The sequence below is a fragment of the Cuculus canorus genome, chromosome 5 (genome assembly GCF_017976375.1).
Source record: "Cuculus canorus isolate bCucCan1 chromosome 5, bCucCan1.pri, whole genome shotgun sequence".
Taxonomy (NCBI): Eukaryota; Metazoa; Chordata; class Aves; order Cuculiformes; family Cuculidae; genus Cuculus; species Cuculus canorus.
The window spans coordinates 56,543,454-56,565,768 of NC_071405.1; the positions used below are offsets into that span (position 1 = coordinate 56,543,454).

The window sequence follows — 22,315 nt, forward strand, 5'->3', positions numbered from 1 at the left end:
GGGTAACAGCTGCTAATATTCTAGTCCTAATTTCCCTCTTGCAACCTCACGTCCAACCTTTCCCACATGAACCAGCAAAGGGACATCCCTGCACTCACAAGCAGCTACTCTGTGCTAGGAAGCCATCTGCACGCAGGTGGTGTGTGTTGGCAGCCTGGCAGAAGCATCAGTGGAAAGAAAATATTGGCAGTGACAAGGCAGAGGAGAGGGTCCAGCAGCAAGAAGGGCTGAGGCAACCATGGGAAAGTTGCACCATGTGTGCTGCTGAAGCAGCTATCCTACATACATGCGGACAGGATTAGGAAGCACAGCACCTGCAAGAGACCTGACGTACAAGTTAGTGGTTGAAGCATTCACCACTGCATCCCATCACTGAACACCTTTTGCCCTGCCACATTAGCAGAAGAGTGTAGAAGCCCATCAGGGAAGTCTCGACCATTTAGCTCAGGCTGTAACTTCCTCTGTGACAGCATGCTTGAGGAGTATCTGTGAATGCTCTGTCTTCACTGGCGCTGCTGGTGGCATGCGAGGGCAGAGGATCCACCAGCATAAGACAGGTTAGCCCCATCCATTCCAGAAGGGGAGATGGTGCTCACCTCTTTCACTCTCTGAAGCATTGGCTGCAGCCACTCGCTGTTGACTTCACAGTGACTGTCCAAGAAGGTGAGGACGTCAGCAGTAGCCACTTCAGCTCCTCGAACCCGAGAGCGAATCAGCCCTACAATGAGGAGGGGACAGCAGCAGAGGAGCTTGAAGGGTAGGAACAGAAACAGCTGAGCCTCCTTCAGAAATAAAATACTTTGTGTAGACGTTACTCGGGAAGAGCAGTTGGTTCTCCTGTATCACACCTCCATCAGGAACAGAGAACAGGTTTAGCAGGGCATCCACTGCGGGACACACTGCCAGCTGAGCCCTCCCAGCACACAAAGAATGACCTCACCCATCACTTCATCCATGCTACTGAGCTTGTATCTGGTTCCTGCCTTGATGATGCCCCCTTTCTAGCCTTCCCCACAGGTACTTTGCTGCTGCCTGCTCAGTATCTCTCCCATCAGAGCACTCTGCTGCATCTCTCACGGCTTCTATGGGACCTCTACCCTCTGCTTGTTGCCTTTCTTACTGCTTACCTGCTTTATTCCCACTTGTACTTTACTCTGCCCTGTGGTCAGAGATGTCAACTCGGCTTTCACATGTCTCCATACTTTCTTACAGACCATCCCACTACCTGGCATGCCCTTTGTGAACTGACCAGTGACTTCCATCTCCCCTTTCAGATCCTTGCTCCAGGCCTGCTGTCTTCTGACAGGTTTAGAGATAAGCCAGGACATGTGAGTCAAACTGAAGAGCAGCTGGGAAAGTTGGCATTACCATTTATGCACATAGGAGAAAAAAGTTCCTTAATTGTATCTATTTATGATAGATGATTTTTTTTCCCTTTCACAAATCTCCTCGATGGCTTGTTACCTTGCAGTCTGAGTTTAAAAGGGCAAGACTTACATCTGCATCTATATTCATAAAGATCTTAAACCGCAATCCTTGTTCTAGCCAGGGCCTCTGAACACTGCTTCTCAGTATTTATAGTATGAAATGAGACCCCTGCAGCCTGAGAGTTGATGAACCAGGTTTTCCCTCCACAGAGCCTCCAAACTAGGACACCAAACTCTTATACTGAAAAAAACAAACTGTAACCATAAGAAACAACACACAAGCAGCTGGCAAGCAAACAGGGCCATGTGGGAAAACCTGCAAAATCTTTGTACCTGCAAATTTTTCATACTCACCTTCTCGCCTGGTGTTTCGTAGACACTTGACCTTCTGGATCTTGGTGAGGAGCTGGCAGTCTTCAGCTTAAGAAAGGCAAAAAATCATTTGGCATACATGCATGAATTATTTGGCTTCAACAGAGAGCTCCAATTAACTGTTCTCCTGCCTCTCCATGGGAGCGGAAATTCTGCTTTTACTTAACATCACATTAATCAGCCTGATGGCCTTCATCTTTTTGTCTAAAGAGTACCCAAAAGAGCACTACTTGCTTGCTCAACTCCTTGGACAGGTGACCCAGTTTTCCTGATACTCAGAGTAGCCAGGCCTTTGCCCTCCTGCACTCGGCATTTCACAAGAACAACAGGGCACGCACTGCCAACACAGCACCGAGCACTGATGAAATGGAGGGACCACAGGGAGCCGGGACTGTAAATCACCGAAGTGTCAAGTAAAAGAAAGTCCTGTCATACAAAGAGATCTCACCTGCTCTCTTTGCCTTCAGCAGCTCGTCTGGGCATTTCCCACCACTTGTTCTCAGGTTAGTTTCTTCTTGGTTTTACTTAATAAAGGCCACAGGGATGTGATCTGCTTCCTTGGAGACACCATTACATTAACATATGGATACCTAACTGAGGGCTTTGCTGGCAGATTGCCAGAAGCTTCTGCCACCTCTCATTTACATTGTCCAGGAAAGATGACAGAGAGGAACAGCCACTGGCTCCAGCCCAGCTGTACCAATGAGCATTGGGTCTTCAGTTCTCTGTTATCCTCTGTCTATTCCTGCCCTACAGGAATGATTTCTAACTTTCTATTTTCTCTTGCTCCACCAAGTTCACTGCAGTTTCCATGTTTATTCCACATCCCTTTTCATGTCTCACACCTCCCCTTTCCCGCTGTCATTCTCCCGCAGACTGAGCACTCTGCGGAAAATGCAAAGGCTGTTAGCCAAAATGCATCTCTTGGCACGTTCCTGCAGGAGCATTTCCATTTTCAAAGATACATGCAATCTGAAATAGTGCTCTTGTGTGACCACTTTGGCAGCTGCTGCGTCATCCAAGTGAAGTGGCAGGTGCTCTTAATTACAAAGTACCAAGATTTTGCTGGACATCTGCAACAAAGGAAGGCAGCGCTCTCATCATGGCCAAGTCACAACTTCAGGTATGACAATCCTTATTTAGTTGTTCACTTTTTGAGAGTGGAGCACATCATTCTGACTGTAACTACTTGCCAGAGCTGACAGACTCTCGGTATCTTTGGAGAAACCAAGGCAGATATTAAATCAAAGCGTCAGACGTGTGCTAAAGTGCCTCCATGCAGTTGCCTCAGGGGAGTAGCTGCATCCACAAATATTGAGCTGCCAATGCGAAAAAGGAGAGCTGTCATAGGATGAGGATTTTTAAAAATCTTGCCATTTACCTAGGAGCCCAAATGGGAGTTTCTGGCTGAGCCCTGTGTAGCTCAGGTCCTAGAGGTTCACCAGTGTTGATCTGGTACACTTTGGCCATTGAAAACTGGATTTCTAGATGCCACATATGGGATACTCAAGACTTTTTGTTGCAGGCGCTCAGGAACACCCAACTGCAACAGCCAGGAATAGGTCAGTCCTTATCCAAATCACTAAGGCTGTCAGAAAGTGAAATCCCTAATCTCAGCATCCACCTTCAAATTTTTTTTTGGTCAAAGCTACATTAAGTATTTAGCTGCAAAATCAAAAGAGCAATGCCTCCTTACCTCAGCAGGCCAAGGTGGGCATTCTCAGCTATTTGTAAATTGTTCTGAAGGAGTAATTATCAATTATTCTAAGTTGCACACAACTAGATTGTCCTTGAATCTACCACACAACATGGCAGAAGCAGGAGGTCTTCTGTCCCCACTATCCTCACAACTACTACACAATAGTCAAGAGCAAGAGCAACTGAACAGATGAAAAGAGTCCATAGCCTCCTGTCTGCAGGTCTGGTGGGACTCATGCACAAGACATTTCATTGCTGTGCCAAGCTGCAGAAGAAGATATGGGGCTGCCCAAGGTATTAATCCTTCCACAGACTCCTTCCACACAGGGACACCTGGGATCCCAAACACACGGAGGCAGGCAGACAGTCTCACCCCAGTCTGCCTGCAGGACCCCAGGGAACAATTTTCTATTGCATCCTCTTGGTCTCTCTTGGTTTGTAATTACCCACTCTGCTCATGTACACCCTTGCTACACACACATCTGTGCTAAACAGCTCACAAAATGGTGCATAATGAAACTAGACACAGAACTCTGGCAAGCTGGCCAAAACTGCCAAGCTGACAGAAAGAGAAGGCCCAATGGAAAAGAAGAAAAAAAGAGGAAGAAGCTCTGTCCTCTGCTACGCATGGACATAAACTAAACACAGAAAAACTTCCTCCCTTTTCTTTTTCTCTTGCATACAGACATTCTTCCCTTCAATCTCTGTGAAGAAGGGGACTGAACAGAACAAACAAAAAAGAGAGAAAACAGAAGGGAAGAAACAAACGCAAGGGAAATAGGTCCACACTTACGATCTGAGCTGAAGTCATCTACCAAAATGATCTCCTGGATGAGGCTGGGAGGGGTGCGGTTCAGGACGCTGCAGGGACCCAGGGAGGAAAAAGACAATCTCTGTGAGCTGCCATAATAACCACAATGGTAGGACTGATACAAATCTGTTACACTATGCATTACAGCAGGAATTCCAAACTCCAGCAATGTGGAAGAGGTAACTTTGCACTTGTACCAGGGTTCATTGGCAGGAGCCAAACTGCAAGCAGGAATACTCCAGAGAACTATGGCATTTCAACCAGATGTTATAGATACCCACCGCCAGGAAGCTGACGATGGGACTTCCCTGAAAGCAGTTAGGAAAAGATGCTGCGGCATGCTCTCTGCCTCTAAACAGAGACAAAGAGGAAAGCACCACTGGCACAAGGCAGCCAGGAGGCTGCTCTTAGCTGCCAGGCTCTGGGCAAAGCTCATCATTGCCAGAGACCTGACACTCACTTCAGCCAGCAGCTCTGTGGGTTTTTTTCTCTCTTTTGCCTGTTACACGTCTTTCTGTCAAACCAGTCCCCACACTTGCTGAAAGCACTCCCATTTCCTTGGGCTGGTCACACCATATCCCATAATACCTTCAAGACTGCAGTAGGTTTGCATCTGCAGGACATGGGGGCTTTCACACACAAGGAGGAGAGATTAAAGCTTTTACCCTCCTCAGAAGTATTGGTACCCTGGAGTCAGAGAAGTCCGATTCTGGATCTCTTTGTCCCTCTCATTTGTTTAAGACACTTGAACTAATTTTCTATGACTGCTTCAAGCCCCTCCCCTACGATGAGTGATGAGGACAGCTATGCAAACTTTAGTACTAAAAAAACAATTCCTCTTGGTTCTAGCAATGTGTCTTATTTCAGTGGCATCCGCTGTCCTGATTTTGATACATTCTGCAGAAAGATTGTTGGCTGCTTTTTTGGAGTTTGGGGTGGTTTTTTTTTTTGTTTTATACAGGAAACAAACCCCAAGAGTAATCTCATACTCCCAGGAAAAGAGCTGTAGACCAATAAATTACCATCTTGCTACGTAGCATCACTGATGGCTTTGCATTCAGAGCCAAAGTTTCCTCAGTTTGTGAGAGTTTCCTGCTGTCTCACGCAGCAAAATCCTGACTGCTCTGAAGCTCAGTATCACATCCCACTCTATTTATGCTACTTCGTATGTCTCAGAGTATTTGTATTTTGAGCTTACATGTCCCTAGATGACTGAGCTTGCATTTTTCAAAGCTGAATCTCATTTGCTTCTCTTGGCTCATACCTTTCTGGATCCTCTGGCATGGTGGGGTGAGAGGTGGGGGATGTTCCTCTTCGCATCTGTATATGCAGTTTCTCCCATTATAGCCATCATCTGCATATTCTACAGACAAGGTTGTCCTGTGCTGAAATTCTTCTCTGTGCAAACTCAATGCAAAACATAACTAATCCAGACAGGCTGCATCCTGCAGTATAACGGCTGTACAATTCTGGTTTACACCTTCTCCCACTAGGCTGACTGTTAGCAATGCGCACATTTTCTCCACAGGTTTCAGGTCTTCCAACTCAACATAATCAAGGAGAAAAAAAGGAACCACTTTGTTGCTTCTTCCTCATCTGTCCGCTGATTCCCAGTGAAAAAACACTCCTCGAGGAGCTCACAGCTCATTGTTCAATGCCCAGTTTTGCTCTCAGCTCTGCAATAATTTGCTGCAGATCCTTGGGAAAGGTACTTGATTTTTTTGCACTTTGCCTCGCCTGTCTTTTTAGCAAAGAACACAACAATCCTAGTTTTTCCCTTCAGTGAGGTGCAGAGATTGGTATAAATAACAATTATTTTTAGGCACAAAATGTATTATTAGGATCCCAAAAGGCAATTTACAATTGCTTTTTACAGCAGAAACACAGACTGCTCTCCTCTCTTCTCGTGGGTTCCCCACCTCCTTTGTCTTTTCTCACAGCTTTCTTCTTTCAGTATCGGTGTCCTTACTCCGTTGTATGACATCACATCAGCATTGCCAATGCACTCTCCTCTGCTGATCTATCCATCCCTCATCAGCTCATGGATAGTCTCATTTATTCCAGATGTTAGCAGAGAAGTATCTCTTTTTTTTCCTTTGCTCTAAAATAACCTCCTCTTTTGCCATTATTTACATTATCATTGTAATAGGTTGTTATACCAAATACTCTAGCATTACGACAGCATCCTTTTAATCAGAATTTATACAGGCTCTCTGCATAGGCACCAAACTAGACAGCTGTTCAAGTCCATTGACTTAAAACCTGACTGTTCACCTCTACATTTGCACCAAAATCAAACAATACCTGCAATACTGACTGAAATCAGAAATAAAGATAAAGAAAAGGACCAGTCAACAAAGTGACTGATTTTCCCTTTTGTAAGAATGGTAATCTTGGCAGAAGTGATAGCACTGCTTAATGACTAATCGGGCATAGCCATCAATCATGCAAAATGCCCTTTGAATGACAGCTATTTCTGAACGAGAAAGGGATGTGAAGCCAGTAACTGGTTGGAGAGTGACAGCTATGTCCTGCCGAGGAAGAGCTATCACACAGGCAAGCAGTTCTTGACTAACACACATCTGCAGGACTAAGGATGACAGCAACAAGCCATTTGAACTGGCACGTTCACAGGTTCTGCTGGATATTCTACTTCCTGACTTTTTTCTCCACTCTCCTTCTTAGTCCCTTGCTGGATATTTTTAACCACTTGTCTCCCTCCATGCTGAAAATGAATCAACAAAGTTCATCTGAAGGAGTGCATTGGACAGCCAGAATTTGAGGCAGCATTGCCTACTGCTATGCCAGCTTAGTCCCTCTGGCAGCTCACAGCATGGGCAGCAGGTCTAGTTGCCTGCTGCCTTTACCTAGGGGAGAAGAACAAAAGAGCAGCAGGGAGCCCACACTGCCTCTGGGAACTGGGAGGGACAAGTAACAGGGTGCTGGAGGGAAAAAGTTAATTGTCCTCACAGTTGTGCATTCCTCTATTTCTCCCTCTCCCTCATACAAAGACACTTCTCCCACCAGGAAGTGGTAATGACAGCACATCACTCCCAATGCTTCCACCTAGCAGCAGAGGTGCTGGGGCAGGGGCGGCAGGGAGAGCTTGGCATCTGCCCAACTGCCAGAGATGCTTGTGTGAGTCCTCGTGTGCATCCATGCAGGTGTGGTTAGCAAGAATGCTCCACAGATCAGGATCCGGCCCCTACAGCTACTATGCTTAGACAACCCTGAAACCATAAGGCAGGAGTCTCATCCACGGGTCATTTCCCAAAACCTTTTGGTACCAGCATTGCCACTCAGTTCTGTTCCCTTGCAGAGCTGTCAGAATAACACAGTAAGATGGTGTCTGGCTCACGGGAGCACATTTAGGCTCCCACTAGTTTTAATTTAAGATTAATTCAAACCCAGTACCCTTTTCATATATTTCTTTCTAGAATTTCCCAAACTTTTACAGCTGATTTTTGAGTGCCCAAATTCAGGCACACGATAGCCAGGCTTACAAAGACCCCAGGTATGAAAACTTCAACTGGTAGTACATATTCTACTCACCTCTAAAGATTGGGCTTCTGAAAAAGTTTTCAGCCATAGAAAATGTTGCTTTTAGTGCTGCACATTTCCATTAGCTGTCTTCTTCCACCTCCACTTCTCTTATAGCATCCCCACAGTGCAATTATGATAAGTAAACTTGGGAAAAGGCCAGTAATAACAGAGGAATCATATTGAACTTTCACCAGGTCCATCTCAAATGGTTACTTCTAAATAATCTAAATAATCCTGCTCTACCTTAGAAAGGTCTTATGGATACAGTAGGCTTAAGAAAGGTCTTATGGATACAGAAATAATGACAAGTTGTAAGCCTGACTAGTCAGCAGCTAGGCAGGCACTGTAATTTCATGCCTCCTGTTGCTTAATATCACTGTGGTCCTCTGCAGACTCACAGCCAGATCATAAACCAAACAGAACAGAACAGCCTTGTCCCTTCTTACTTGACATCCCAAAGTGCTGCAAAGTAATTACACACTATTTGGTGCACTGACTGCGTATGCGAATTGAGTGACAATTACACTCACAGCAGTAACTCAGCCTGGCATATTCAGATGTGTTTTGCTGAAAGACAGGACTCTCAGCTTACAGAAGAGGCATTGAAGAGCACCATGAAACCTTCAACCCCCTCTGTAACATCAGTATCAACCTGCAAGTGGAACTCAAGACCCAAGCCTCTTCTAACAGTGCATCCATAACCTAAGTCTTCACCTCTGTGTGTGGTTCTCAAACCTCTCATACCTCAAAGACCAGGCTACCAGCCAAAGCTTGGTTGTCTGACACTGAAAATACTACAAAGCCCAGTAAGAATCCAGCTTTTGGGATCCTTCACCAGACAGGGATAAATCATGGACACTTCTGACATTTGATGCAATCAACCCAGTGTACTGGCTATAAACCATCTGGCAATGAAGACTCCAGCTAGAGGTCTGGGAGCAATGCCATCCACCCCACCATTCAAGAGCACTCCTCCAGTGGCAGCAGGACTGCAAGGAATACAAGAAAGCTGGGGCAGGACTTTTTACAAAGATATGGGGTGACAGGACTAGGAGCAATGGCTATAAATTGGAGAGGGGAAGATTTAGACTAGACGTAAGGAGGAAATTCTTCACAATGAGAGCGGTGAGGCACTAGCAAAGGTTGCCCAGGAAAGTTGTGCATGCCCTATCTCTGGAAGTGTTCAAGGCCAGGTCAGATGAGGCCTTGAGCAGCCTGATCTAGTGGGAGGTGTCCCTGCCTATGGCAGAGGGCTTGGGACTAGATGATCTTTAATGTTCTTTCCAACCCAAACCATTCTATGAATTTGAACATATGAGTCACTCATTTTCCCACAGTCTTTGTTGAGAAATCTGAGTTGCAAGAGACCATATCTGAGAGACTGGTAATGCCACATCTTGAGCGCTGTGCCCAGTTCTGGGCTTCTCAGGACAAGAAAAAGAGGGACATGCTGAAGCAGGTCTAGAGAACAGCCACTAAGATAATTATGGGACTGGAGCATTAGATGTATGAGATGAGGTTGAAAGAGCTGGGACTGTTTAGCACTCAGAGAGGCTGCAGAGTCAGAAAGCTGCTCAGAGGCTACTCAGAAAGCTCAGAGAGGCTGCAGAGTCTCCATCCTTGGAAATACTAAAATCTGACCAGGCACAGCCCTGTCAGTTGACCTTGCTTTGAGTCAGCCTGGCCTGTTAACGCAGCACTCATCTGCTCATTAGTACACATCATCTCCACAGGATCTGGATATAAATTTCTCTTTCTATGAGTTACTGATGCTCTGAATGTCATCTTCTCTTCATTTTAATTATCATGGCATCTGACTATTTGATTGGCTGCCTTGAGATTTTCTTAAGGATCGTTAAGAAACCATGGTTTCTGAGCACCTAACCATTTACTGTCTGACCTATGATGTAATTGGCAGAAATCTCCTCCTGTTGCCCTAGCAGCACCACAGTTTCAAACAAATCTACTCATTTTCTCATACAGTGGCTCTGTAGAATTCATTTTATAGTTCAAATGAAAAGAAAATGATAGAGGTAAAGAGGCAAAATGTGTTAATACTATACATACAGGTCTCTGGAAACACAGCAGCACCAAACCTGGCAGACAGAACCCCAGACTTCTAGCCATGGAATCAACTTGAAAAAGCCTGTTATTTATTCACACACGCATTTCTCTAAGCCCACAGGATCTGACAGGGGAAGTGGTAATGATGAATAATGCATTCCTGTTAGTGATACCGTCAGCTCAACCTTCTACCCAGACAAGACACTCTTCCCTCAGACTCCCGAGGCTGTTCCCGGACCTGCTTGCAGGCTTCAGAAACCCTTTGAGAAATGACTTGCTAAGTCAGAGAGGGCAGAGGGCATTTTTTGTGCAAAACTTGAAAGGAAGAGAGTCTCGTGGGTTCTCTGGACGTGGCAGGGAAGGGAAGGAGCAGCTGAAACATTGGTTTGTGGTACAGTTAATCGCATGCTCCCATCTGCTTGGAGATGCTGACAGGCCCTATGCCACCTAATTACCAGGTTAGATTTGGCCAATGCTGATAGTCAGATATAAGGAGACACTGGTATAAGATTGTGAGTGTCCTGCAGGTTCAGCAGGGTCCATGCACAAAGACCCAGGTACAATCTGGTGGGCCATTAAGTTGACCAACTATTTACTGGCAAGTGACTCTGAGCACCTGCTCTGACTGCAAGGGCTTGGTCTCCACAGGACTTCCGAGTTCATTGTTTTCTGCTCAAAAAAAAGCTATGCTCCTGTCACTTGCATCCTAGCAGGAGACTGTCTCCTTTTTCCCGTTTATGGAACACAGTTCCTCCCAAGCCCCTTCCCTCAGTTGCATTTGGCAACACACAGTGTCCGCTTTGGTCCTCCCTCACTCTTCAAAACCAAGCTCACACAGATTGTTCCTACCTTTGGACGCAGGCACAGCAGACCCTTTTCCCTTGCTCATGTTTCCCCCTACAGGAGCTACATAGTGGCTAACTGCAGATAGGCTCTGTCTTTGAAGATACATCCAGACTGTCAATCCAAGCCCCTGACCCATCCTTGCGGCCAGCTGGAGGGCAGATCACAAGCTCTTGGGGACTGCAGCAACCCCACTTGTCTATCTGCTACAAAATGCCTAACCCTCCACCAGTGCCCTCCCAGGCACCACCATTTAGGCAGGGCCACCACCATTTACTGAACTCACCTTTTCACTGTGCGCAGCAGGGTGGAACGCGCTTCATTGTGGAAGGTGATGATGAGGCTGGTAGCTGGCAAGTCTGCATCATAGCGTACAGAAGTGCACCTGCAACATGGACAAGCAGAAACATTGTCCAGCCACTGCAGCAATACACCTAAAATTCCTAAAGTAAGAAGAGAATAACGTGCTAAAACCAGTTGAGCTTCAGCAAGACATGCCTCAGCAGCCCCTACACCAGGGCGAACAGAGCTTAGAAAGTTTTGAGCCTATAATAATTAAACTCATGATGCTGCATGCTTAGGAGAACACGTGGGTTTCATGGAGATCAGGAATTCAACATCGTGGACTCTGGTCCATGGATTCACCTGTGATTCATGTAAAATATTGCTTATTCATGCACAGGACGTGTACATGTTAAGGATGCGTGGGGCCGGTACATCCAGGCATCACTACATAAAGCACTTCAAATTCTTTGGACTTTGGGCTTTACAGAAAATGAAAAAACATTATCCAGTACTTTGACCTGCATCAGGGAGTTGCTGAGGTTCAACACTAACTCATCAGCTGGCAAAGGAAAGCAATTCTACCCATCCTCTCATCTGACTTTGTAATGTTAAGTACATGCACCCATTTTCACACTCGGAGACAAAAATTAATTCAGGGTCAGCTTGCACCAGGTCTGCTCATAACCTGTGGAGAACAACGATCCTTGGAGAACAACTCACAGATGTGAATCCTGGATCCAGTTCTGGCAGACACAAGGAATAGCAGATTTGGGCTGATCGGCCCTTCCAGAGCATTCACTTTCTTAACTTCCAGACAGTGTCAAATAGCAGTCAGTCTGCACTAATTCCCTGCCCCATGAGGATCTTACACCTGAAATAGTGGTCTAGTGTTTTTAATGACTCAAGGCCATGTGTAGACTGAATCCATCCTGGGAGGGAATACAACTCACTTCTTACAGCTGCTACTTGTACTACCACATTTACTTACTATTCTTTTATGGCCGTTACTAAACCATTACTGTTTTTATCATCACGTTCAATCCTAATGATTTATGACTTTTTCATTTCAATATTTTATTAAGGGGATAGCAGGTTCTTACAGCAATTTTCAAACATATAAAGAAGCCTTGATAAAGACTGAAGTGGAAAATCTGAGACCAGACTGGAGACATACCACACTTATTATTGCTTCAAAATAACTCCACGATGTAATGCATATAGAATGTATTAATGCATCGGGAAGTGGAAAAGCAGAAGAGATTGGTGCATGTGTTATTTAGAAAAGTCTTCCCAAGATCTCAGCATTATTACAGTAGCACCAAGACAAGGACAAAGTTAGTGCTTGAAAGTTGGCCCTCTCTTGCCAAAAAAACCCTCTTGCCCTCTCTTGATCAAAAAACCAGCTACATGCTGGGTCAGAAGGAGCTTGTAGGATGTGGAGGCAAATATGCCCAACTCTGCTTGAGTGCCTAAAGAAAAAGCAACATGTTAGTCACCTTTGAAGTGAGCTGGTTTTAGGCTAGAATATGACAGTATATTAACAGAAAATGGCAATTCTGCATGACAGGAAGACTCACCAGTAACACAGGACACAGCATCGCTGCTTCTGAGTTACTAGGAAGTCAGTCCTGAGCACTGTGCTGGGGAATGGGAGTACAAGATTTTCATCTCACAGCCAAGGTCCCAACTTCTTGCATTCACAAAGCACCCTGATAGCTGTCATTGCTGGCAGGCTCACAAAGCTCTATGTCTTCTAACATCCCTTTCACAGTCTCAGTCAAGTCAGATGCCTGGTTTCCCAATCCCAGCAGCAGTGAGGTGTTGCTTTACAACCCCAGGTAGGGTCTAGGTTCCAGCCCAGAGAGACAAACATTTCAGGCATGGTTAGTTCACTTCTATTTTTAATCCATTGAAGCAGGCTGGTTTACGCTACCATATCACTATCAGACCTTCAGGTTTCAAGGTACATTATCTTTTTGTACTCCAGAAACTATAAAATAATCACCTGAGCACTATACAGTATTTAAGGATGAGCTTCGTCAGTAGAATAAATACAGCCCTACTGAAATAAGGACAGAAAGATGAGCATTTGCAAGCCATTAAATATTCACTGATTTCTCTCATTAGTTTCATCACCACCCCAGCAGCATTCATCCAAACTGTAATACTTGGGCTGGAAAGAAGGCACCAAACCAGCATCAGAGAGCCAAGGCATAGCAGGGGAGTAACACCAGAGCAAAGCAAGGCTGCAACAAGAGCGTACCTCGCAGCCAGGACAGAGGGTCGTTCAGAGAAACCATGAACATGAGGGGACTTGTGCAAAAACCAGCTGTCAAATTAGCAATTTGAGCTGCAGTGGAGGGTATGTGCTGAAAGCCAAAAGACAGTGCATGGACCTGGGAGAAGAGACGCTGAAAAAGCAACAAATTAGTTGCTGGGGCCAAATTAGTCAGAAGTCTCTGTGCATTTGACATCCTTTCAGATTAACCATGAAATACAGTAAAGTAATGGACCAACCGTGGTGAAATAAAAACATCCTTTGCCAGCACTGCAGAACAACTCAGGAGGGCAGTGGACTCCCCACACCAAGCAGCAGCTGAGGCTTGGAGGAAGAGCTGCATGGTACCTGTAGTGCCTGGTGTCCCGAATGGGCCGATCACTGCTGAGTTTGTCGCTCTCTAGCTGATTAAAAGCATGCTGGCGATAGGGGTCTTCTCCGGCCTTCAGCAGCTTGGAGGACAAGTAAGCCTTTTCATCAAAGCCCCTCTGGCTGTTCTTCTCTCCTTGGGGAGCCCTTGTCATCTAGAGCAGAGACAAGCATCACAGCATCAGGTAGAGCAGCTGGCTCATGTTTAGACACAGGTAATAAGCTCAGACACATCTACACTAAGGCAAGCCATTTGCCACACATCTGGAAGTGGCTCAGCTATGGGAGAAGATATGACAGGCAAGAGCTTTGAAAGGAAAGCAGGAAACCCTCACAGATGTGGTGTTAAAAATTGCTTTCTCTGAGGAAAATCGCAGGCCTTGTTATCCTTACCAACTGAGCTTGGGATGAAAGCTGCTTTCCTGACAGAACAGGCAGAGCCAAATTCCCGTTAGCACTTGTTACACAGAACGTGTGATACTTCAGGCATTTGGAAACCCCTCTAGGCAATGCGGGTTTGCAAGCAGCCCCCAGCCAATGTGGCTGAAACACAGTATTTTCAGGAAGAACAGTTTCAGCTTTTTGTCAATCGCTATTATATACAAAGAGGTAATTGATTTAACACGTTCCCCATTGTACTTGTCCAGCTTTGCCTAGTCTCATAGATGTCTGTGATAAAGCTAGAAACCGCATGTGACTGTTCCCAGTCCCACACCACAGCTAAAACACCTGGGCCATCCCTTTCCTCTCCTAATTTTCTTCTAGCTTTCTGAGGTAATGGAGTCAAAGCAATGACAGCATCTGAAGACTATTCACTAGGGCTGCTGAGAGGGAGAACAGGCACAGTCCTAGCCTGTGCTGAACTCCTGGCATCTACATTTCAGTTGGAAACAACCTAGAAACTGTAATATAGTATTTATAAAACGCTTGGGATTATTTATACAATAAAAGTAGTTCAACAAATTGTCTATGGTAGATCAAATCATGAAGAACACATAAAACACTCCCAGACTGGTACAAAGGAGTGCTAGAGCTCCCTAAAACTGTAGGAAAAGGCAGATAGCACACCCACATCTTAACCAAAGTGCTTGACAGTCATAGAATCATAGAATAGTTAGGGTTGGAAGGGACCTTAAAGATCATCCAAGTTCCAACCCCCATGCCATCGTCTTTTCTACCCTTTTTAAAAATGGGCACAACATTACCCTTCTTCCAGTCACCAGGGACTTCTCCTCACTGCCATGACTTTTCAAATGTCATGGAGAGTAGCTTGGCAACCACATCTGCCAATTCCCTCAGGACTCTGGGATGCATCTCATCAGGTCCCATAGACTTATATATGTTCAGGTTCCTCAGGTGTTCATGAACCTGATCATCCTCTACTGTGGGAGGGGGTTTACCCCCCGGTCACCATCTTGCTGTCCCATGACCCAGAAGGGGTGAGGAGAGCAGTTACCGGTGAAGACTGAGACTAAAAAGTTGTTAAGTACCTCAGCCTTCTCCTCATCTATTGATACATGATCCCCATTTCCAATCATCAGTGGGGGTACGTTCTCTTTGACCTTCCTCTTTTGACTGACCTGTAAAAGCCCTTCTTGTTGGTCTTCATTTCCCTTGCCAAGTTCAGCTCCAGCTGTGCCTTGGCCTTCCTGACTTCATCCCTACACAACCGGGCAGCGTCTCTATAGACGTCCTGGGTTTCCTGTCCCTGCTTGCACTGCCTGTGCAGTTCCTTCTTCTTTTTCAGTTTAACCAGCAGGTCTCCACTCAGCCATGCTGGTCTCTTCCCTTCCCTGCCTGATTTTCTACATATGGGGAACGAGCGCGCTTGCACTTTGTGGAAAGCTTCCTTAAATATCTTCCACCTCTGTTCTGCTCCCTTTTCTCAGAGGACCTTGTCCCAAAGGGGTCCTACCGAGTAATTCCCTGAAGAGCTGGAAGTCTGCTTTCCTGAAATTTAGAGTCCTGACTATACTCTTCACCTGTCCCATATCCCTCTGGACCTTGAGCATCACCAGTGCATGATCACTGCAGCCCAGGCTGCCTCCGATCCTAATGTCACTGATGAGTTCACTTGTATTGGTGACCATAAGGTCCAGCATTGCTTCTCCTTGGGCGGAAAATTGAGCATCCCCATGGACAGCTCAACGAAAACCTGCACTCAGTCCACTGAAATGGGAAATATAGCAAATCAAGTGCACTGCAAATGGGACAGAGAAAACCGAATTCATCAGGAATGCTGTTATTTAAAATCAGCTCAGCAACCATGGCGAGAGTGAAAGTTTTGTCGAACTAGTCTCTGGAAGGGAGCTATTGAGGGGTGAAGAGAATTTAAAGGTTATGACTATTTGATTTGAAAAGAAGATGAATAAAGTGAGAAAAATTTGAAGAATGCCTTTAAAATCATGCCTAATAAAGCCATGGTCAGCCTGATGTCCAGATTTCCCTTTCTTACCATAGAAGAAGTAGGTTTTTTCATAGAAAAAAAAAGAAAAGCACCACTATTTTCAACATGAAGAAACTTACCCAACCACTGCCCAAACAAGCTGCCGCATACGGATTTACTTTAGTGCAGGGCTTACATAGGCACACGTCGGCAGACACTCTGCCCACCTTTCCACCTCTCCAAGCAGTGAACACCTTGCCTGGTTGCCCCTCTGCAAAGGATGCCATCCTCCAGCCACCACTCACAGTGCCCACCGCCACCACTCCAGCTGGACATGTTGCTGGGTTAGGGCAATGGCTCAGTTATCTGTATGGCTAGTTTCAAAGGCTGCTGCCTAGACTCTCCTTGAAATTATATTTTCAGTATGAGAAGGAAAATAATTACTTTAGTACCTCTAGGAATTTAAATGTTTTCCTCCTTTAATTCATTCTAGGCTTTTTGTCAAACTTAGCTTCCATTTTTCTTTCTCCTCTTCCTAGAAAATGACATTGACTTGTAGCAAAAGCCTAGATTATCACATGCCTCTAAATATTTTGAGGTCACTTGTTTGCCCTTTACTACTCATCTCTGTCTCCCCAAGCTCAGGAAAAACAACAGCTGGCTTTGGTTTATATTGCCATGAACATCGTGCAAAAAGCTAGAAGCAGCAACAAGTAAAGCGAGCACCTCAAGGGCTGTGGAGGTTCCCCATGGCAGGGCAGGGTCTGGCAGCCAGGAGCGGGACAGATGGGGGGCACTGGGGTGGCCCCAGCCCAGAGCATGGGGCACCTCTTAGGCAGAGCCCATGGCCTGGCAGAATAGGGCTGTGGGGAGCTGGAGACCTGCCCGGCTGCGGCATCGCTGGGGCTGACAGCCCTGGTGTCCTGGGCTATGGGCAGGGTAGAGGGGGCTTAGGGGGCTGAAATGGGGTCCTAAGCCACTGGCAAGGTCAGGGAGGACTGGAGGAGTGGGCAGGGATAGGGAGGTCCATCAGCACTCTCAGGACCCACCAGGACACATTTAAACTGGAACTGTTAGGGGTAATTCCTCTAGATACTATCGTTCACGCATCACTTATACATTAAATTTAAGAAGTGGTAAAAGAGCAGTGGGAATTGTCAGTTAAGAACATTTCTCATTTCCATCTCAGCCAGTATATCTTTGTGCTCTCTTCAGATAGGGGAAAGGGAGAGATTGGGGGATGACAGCTCAGAGACCCTAGCTTCAGCCTCCAGACAGACAGCTAATCAACAGGTAATCGACAAGTAATGATACAACTCATCCATGAGCACCAAGAAGATAACAAGGTAATAAATAGGAGCCAACTGAGATTTGTCAAGACCACATAATGTCAGAACAACCTAATTTTCTCCTGTGATGGAGTAATCAGTCTTAAAGGTATGGAGACACAGTAGATCGATAAGCCACTACTTTGGTAAGGCTTTTGATATGGGCTGGGAAGACATTGTCATTAGCAAGCTAAAGAAACAGGTGAAACTAATGCAGAATGGGTGAATCTGGTTGGAAAGCCACCGTCAGAGCAGAATTACCAGCTGTTCACTGTCAGAGCAGAGGGGCTATGGTGTGAGCAGGTCTTACAGGTTTGTTCTGGATCTAGTGCTATTCAGTATTTTCACAAGCACCTTGGATATTGAGTTGAGTATGTTTATCAAATCCATAAGAAATCTGGAAAAAATGTCAAACACATTGGGGAACAGGATTAGAATTCAAAATTATCTGGAATGGAAAAAAAAATGTCTGAAAATAAAAGCAGTTCAGTAAGGGCACCACAGACCTCTACAGTTCCTCAGGTCTGTGCTAATACAAAAGGCATCAGAAACAGGAAGGCAGCAGCTCCTCAGAAAAGCTTTAGGTAGTATAGCTTATTACAAACCACTCAGCAGCAAAGCCAGATTAAGAGAGGAGAGCAAACACCATCCTGAGCTCAGATAGCTATGAAAAGGACTGGTAAGGTGTATATAAAGCTTATCTTAAAGGATTGACTTGCTTTATCACATTCTTTCCCTTAAATATAGATGTTTGTCTACAGGACATTTATTACTTTTCATTGAAAACATATTTGACAGGAACAGCACAGGTTCTCTATGAAATAAGTAGACAGTCCCTTGCCAAACTCTCTTTCCTCTGCCTTCCCATTAGCACCTCTCACTTCAGGAAGAAGTCACTACAAGCACATAGGAGCTTCAGATATATTAAAGGAACAATATGTACAGGTGAGTGCAGAGCAAAGGCTTTCACCATGTCATCAGCACAGTTCATACTGATCAGTTCTCTATGTAGTTAACACACCCTCTATTCCCATGCTCGAAGCTAGAACTACAAGTGGGATTTATAGGATCAGAAGAACCCAGTTCCTTCTTACTAATGCTCTGTGATAGACCATAAAATATGTCCTAGATGAAAGCAGAAAAAAAAGATGAATAGATACCAAAATCTGAGTATCTAGACTGAGGAATAGCAAAGTAGTTTGCACAAACTAAGGTTTGTCCCAAAGATTGCTGAGAACTCCAACACGATTCACATACTAAAATTTCAGGAAATACTATAAACCTTCTAATCTCATTTCACCATTTCTTATCTTCACATGAACTTTTCCCTCTCAGTGACAGAATAAACTGAATGGTTCTTCTGCCGTCGAAAGCTGGTCACAAATAGGTTCCCTAGGGCTCAGCGCTGGGTCCAGTCCTGTTCAGTATCTTTATCAACTACCTGGATGAGGGGATCAAGTGTACCCTTAGCAGGGTTTCCAGGAGGAAGCGTTGATCTCCTGGAGGGTAGGGAGGCCCTACAGAGGGATCTGGACAGGCTAGATCAATAAACAGAGGCCAATGGGATGAGGTTTAACTAAGGTTGTTTAGCCTTGAGGGGGCTGACGCAAGACCTTAATGCTCTCTACAACTACCTAAAAGAAGGTAGTAGAGAGGTGGGTGATGGTCTCTTCACACTGGAACAGGCTGCCCAGGGAAGCGTTCAAGTCACCATCCCTGGAGGTGTTTAAAAGGCAGGTAGATGAGGTGCCTGGGGACAGGTACAGCTGGACTTGATGATCTCAAAGGTCTTTTCCAACCACAAAATCTATGATTCCACAAAAGCACATTGTTTGTGTTTTGACACAGCTCAAGAGACGAGAAACTGCTTAACTAGTGAAATTAACTTTGTAAGCAAGGAATTGAGGGAAAGGAATTAATGTCATGCACATCTATGAAAACTTGAGAGCCTCATTTCTCAAACAACACAGTGACATTCCTTTAGGCCTGATTCCTTGTGAAATAGCAAGTTCCACTCATTTCTACGCATTGTCACTGTCTGCCAGCTTCCAACATCATGCAAATAGCCACTCAAATCAGAGGAACTGAGGACTTCAGGGTCCCAAGATATTTTTTTGTAACAGCAGCCTTGGCCAAATTCAAAAAGGATAACCATACTCCAGAGGTCATGAGGAATCATTACTAAACTAGAGTAAGGTATGCAAAACTCTCAAAGGTAAGTGCAATTAATCACTTTACAGTTACTGTGAAATTAGTCCAACAGCAGTTTTATATGATAGGATGCACACTTTGCATCTTTCGCATATCTGTTTCACAAGTGTTTAGCGCTAGTGCAACAAATGAAGCAAGAGTCTACCATACTTTTTGTTTAAGCCCATTTAAATGAAAGTTTCAGCTCTGTCAAATCCCAGAACAGAAAAGGTTCAATCACAAGCCATCCCCATCACTGCCTTTCCGTGGAAGAACTAATGGACTAGGAAGGTCTAACTGATGACTATGGACACAAAGTAAGCCAGAGAGTAACAACCTCACCAAACCTACCTTCCTCCCTCTCAAGGCCGTATCTTTGATTTATCACACTGCCGCAGACTCATATACTGCCACTGCCATGACCCCCAACCCTGCCAGCACTCCCTCCCACCAGCCATGCAGGTCCCACTCTCCCTCAGCTAAGTCTTCCCCTCTGAACTGGTTTAATGACACCTTCAGCCCATTGGGTTGAGATACAGCCTTGCTTGCCAAGCCATTCCTTTTCCCTCAGAGCATAGACCAGGGTCAAGTCACCTCTGTAAACCACAGTGGAGCTACTGGGTCCCACACGATATGAAATTTTTCTCCATGGGCTCCGCTTGCTCCATATGTTCTCCCAGTGACCTGAAGACAAGCACTAGAGAAGGCAGAACAGCACAGCATCACCACCAGCAACTGGATGCTGGGGAGCACAGCAGTTCTTGGAGATGCTACAGAGAAAGATGCTGCTCAGCTTTGTAACCCCTGTGCTGGCACATGGATAGGCTACAAATGGCACTGAGCACAGACAGGGCAGGACTGAGGGCTGCAGCAACTCTCAAGAAATTCCCAGAGAGTAAGCTACTCTTGATGGACTGAACCTGCAAGATAGCATCTCTTGAATGCTTGTTGCCAAGAGCATTTGTTTTAGAGGGATGTTGCATTTCCAGTTGAGTTTAGGAATCCCAGTGTGTGCACATGGCTATTGTTATGGCTCATGAAATAAATAGTCTGTATACTTCTCTGAAAAACTACCCAAATAGTTTAAGAGAAAAGCTGCGCCTGACAGCACAGGGCCTATTTTATGAATGCTTTGTTCAACTGCATAAAGCATTTTAAACGTGGTTTAGGAACCGTGCTCTTATGGAACTTCCGTAATGAAATGCTAATAAAAATTACCACACTTAAATAGAACCATCTCTGTTCTTCCAGAAGCGCAAGTGTTGACAGAGGAATTCAGAGATTGATCTGAATGTTTAGTTTGTAGCTTGCAAAATCTGGAGTAACACAATGGAATCAGTAAAGCAACTTGATCTGATCAGCTCCCAGAGCAGCTAATTAGTCAGGAGATTTTCTACTGCCATCAGCACCGAACAATCTTGAGGCTGCTGCCACCTCCAAATTGGTCTGGAGACACCAGTGGTGGACCCCCAGCAGAGACTATTTTCAGTGCCCTCTGAGGCCATGGTTGCCAGCTCACAGGGTTTCTCCAGGCCCTGTGCCAGAGCTGTAGTTGCCAAGGGATAGTGGAACTAAGAAGCAGGGAAAATCTTTTGGGCCTTGCTTTCCAGCACTTCTGCTTGCCCAAAGTGCCTCTCCAGCTCCTACTATTTTCCGCTGTCTCATGGTGTTTATTGCCTTCTGTGCATGCAGAGGGAATTGTCTGCCAGCTCAGCAAGACTGCATCTCTGCTCTGTTCCGCTTTAGCCCCAAGCAACCTTTTGTCTCTCTCCCCGCCTCATGGTTAGGAAGTCATAGGATTCCACCAAACATTTTCTACTTTGTTCTTCTCTTCTTCCCTCGTAGTATTGCCAGACATTGAGCTGTTGACAAGAAAAGTATCTTCAAGCATCTGGCCTGAAAAGGTGGAAATCCTGTATAAGGCAAGACAGGGGAAGCAATTATTTTTCTGTGTTTGGTTTCCACAGCAATGTTCTTCCCACACCCATCAATTTTTGGATGCTACTTACAAAGCCTCCTCCAAGAGACACTGGAGATGGCATAGCATTTTCCATGTTATTGCCTACAGCTTGGATGAGTGAATACCACACTCTCCTATGGTGTCTGTTACAAGCAGACATACGTTGTTAATGTGAAGAGTTTAGAAACAGGATACTCCTGACTTACAGGTCACAACAGTGTGCTAAGACAAGGGTCAGCCGCTACCATTCAAGCAGACTTGCCAGGGTTTCACAAGCTGGTTTTTGTGGCAGTTTTAGGGCAGAAAGTAGGCAACACAAAAGAGGAAAACAGCTTGGGGGAAGTTTAGAGGGAGAGCAGAAAAAAAAACCCCAAGAGCAATTAAATTACTACTTCTGTCTATTACAAGTGATCGCTTTCCGAGAGCTTCATACACCACTACCCTCACCCAACTTCTCAGCATACGGAAAGGTGCTGTTGTCTTAGCACAGTCCCAAGTCCTTGATTTCATGTCTAAGAACTCATAATTTTGCTTCTGAGCCAGCGAAGTGGCTTCTGCCTAACAATCCCATCTCTTAGTGACTCCATGCATAAGCAACCTTCTTGTGGTATTTCATCCTGATCCTGCATGTCCTTGTCTACAGGAGGGAAGAAATGCTTTCAGGAAGCACATCTGGATTACTTTGCCAAGGTCCCAAAGGTATACAAAGCAGCATGGGTTGACACCTGGAGGATAGCCAAAAGTAATACACAGTGCACAAA

The 22,315-nt window shown here is 45.3% G+C and overlaps 1 protein-coding gene across 1 annotated transcript in view; it reads right to left on the bottom strand.

Moving 5' to 3' along the window:
- The window catches only part of GALNT16 (polypeptide N-acetylgalactosaminyltransferase 16), a 78,379-nt gene that overhangs the window by 25,171 nt on the left and 30,893 nt on the right, over window positions 1-22,315 (bottom strand). Inside the window, exons 2-6 of the mRNA XM_054068450.1 lie at window positions 13,670-13,845; window positions 11,045-11,143; window positions 4,291-4,358; window positions 1,782-1,847; window positions 597-718 (exon numbers count right to left, since the gene is read on the bottom strand). Of these exons, the coding sequence (XP_053924425.1) occupies window positions 597-718; window positions 1,782-1,847; window positions 4,291-4,358; window positions 11,045-11,143; window positions 13,670-13,845 (531 nt within the window). The remainder of the gene's footprint in view (window positions 1-596; window positions 719-1,781; window positions 1,848-4,290; window positions 4,359-11,044; window positions 11,144-13,669; window positions 13,846-22,315) is intronic.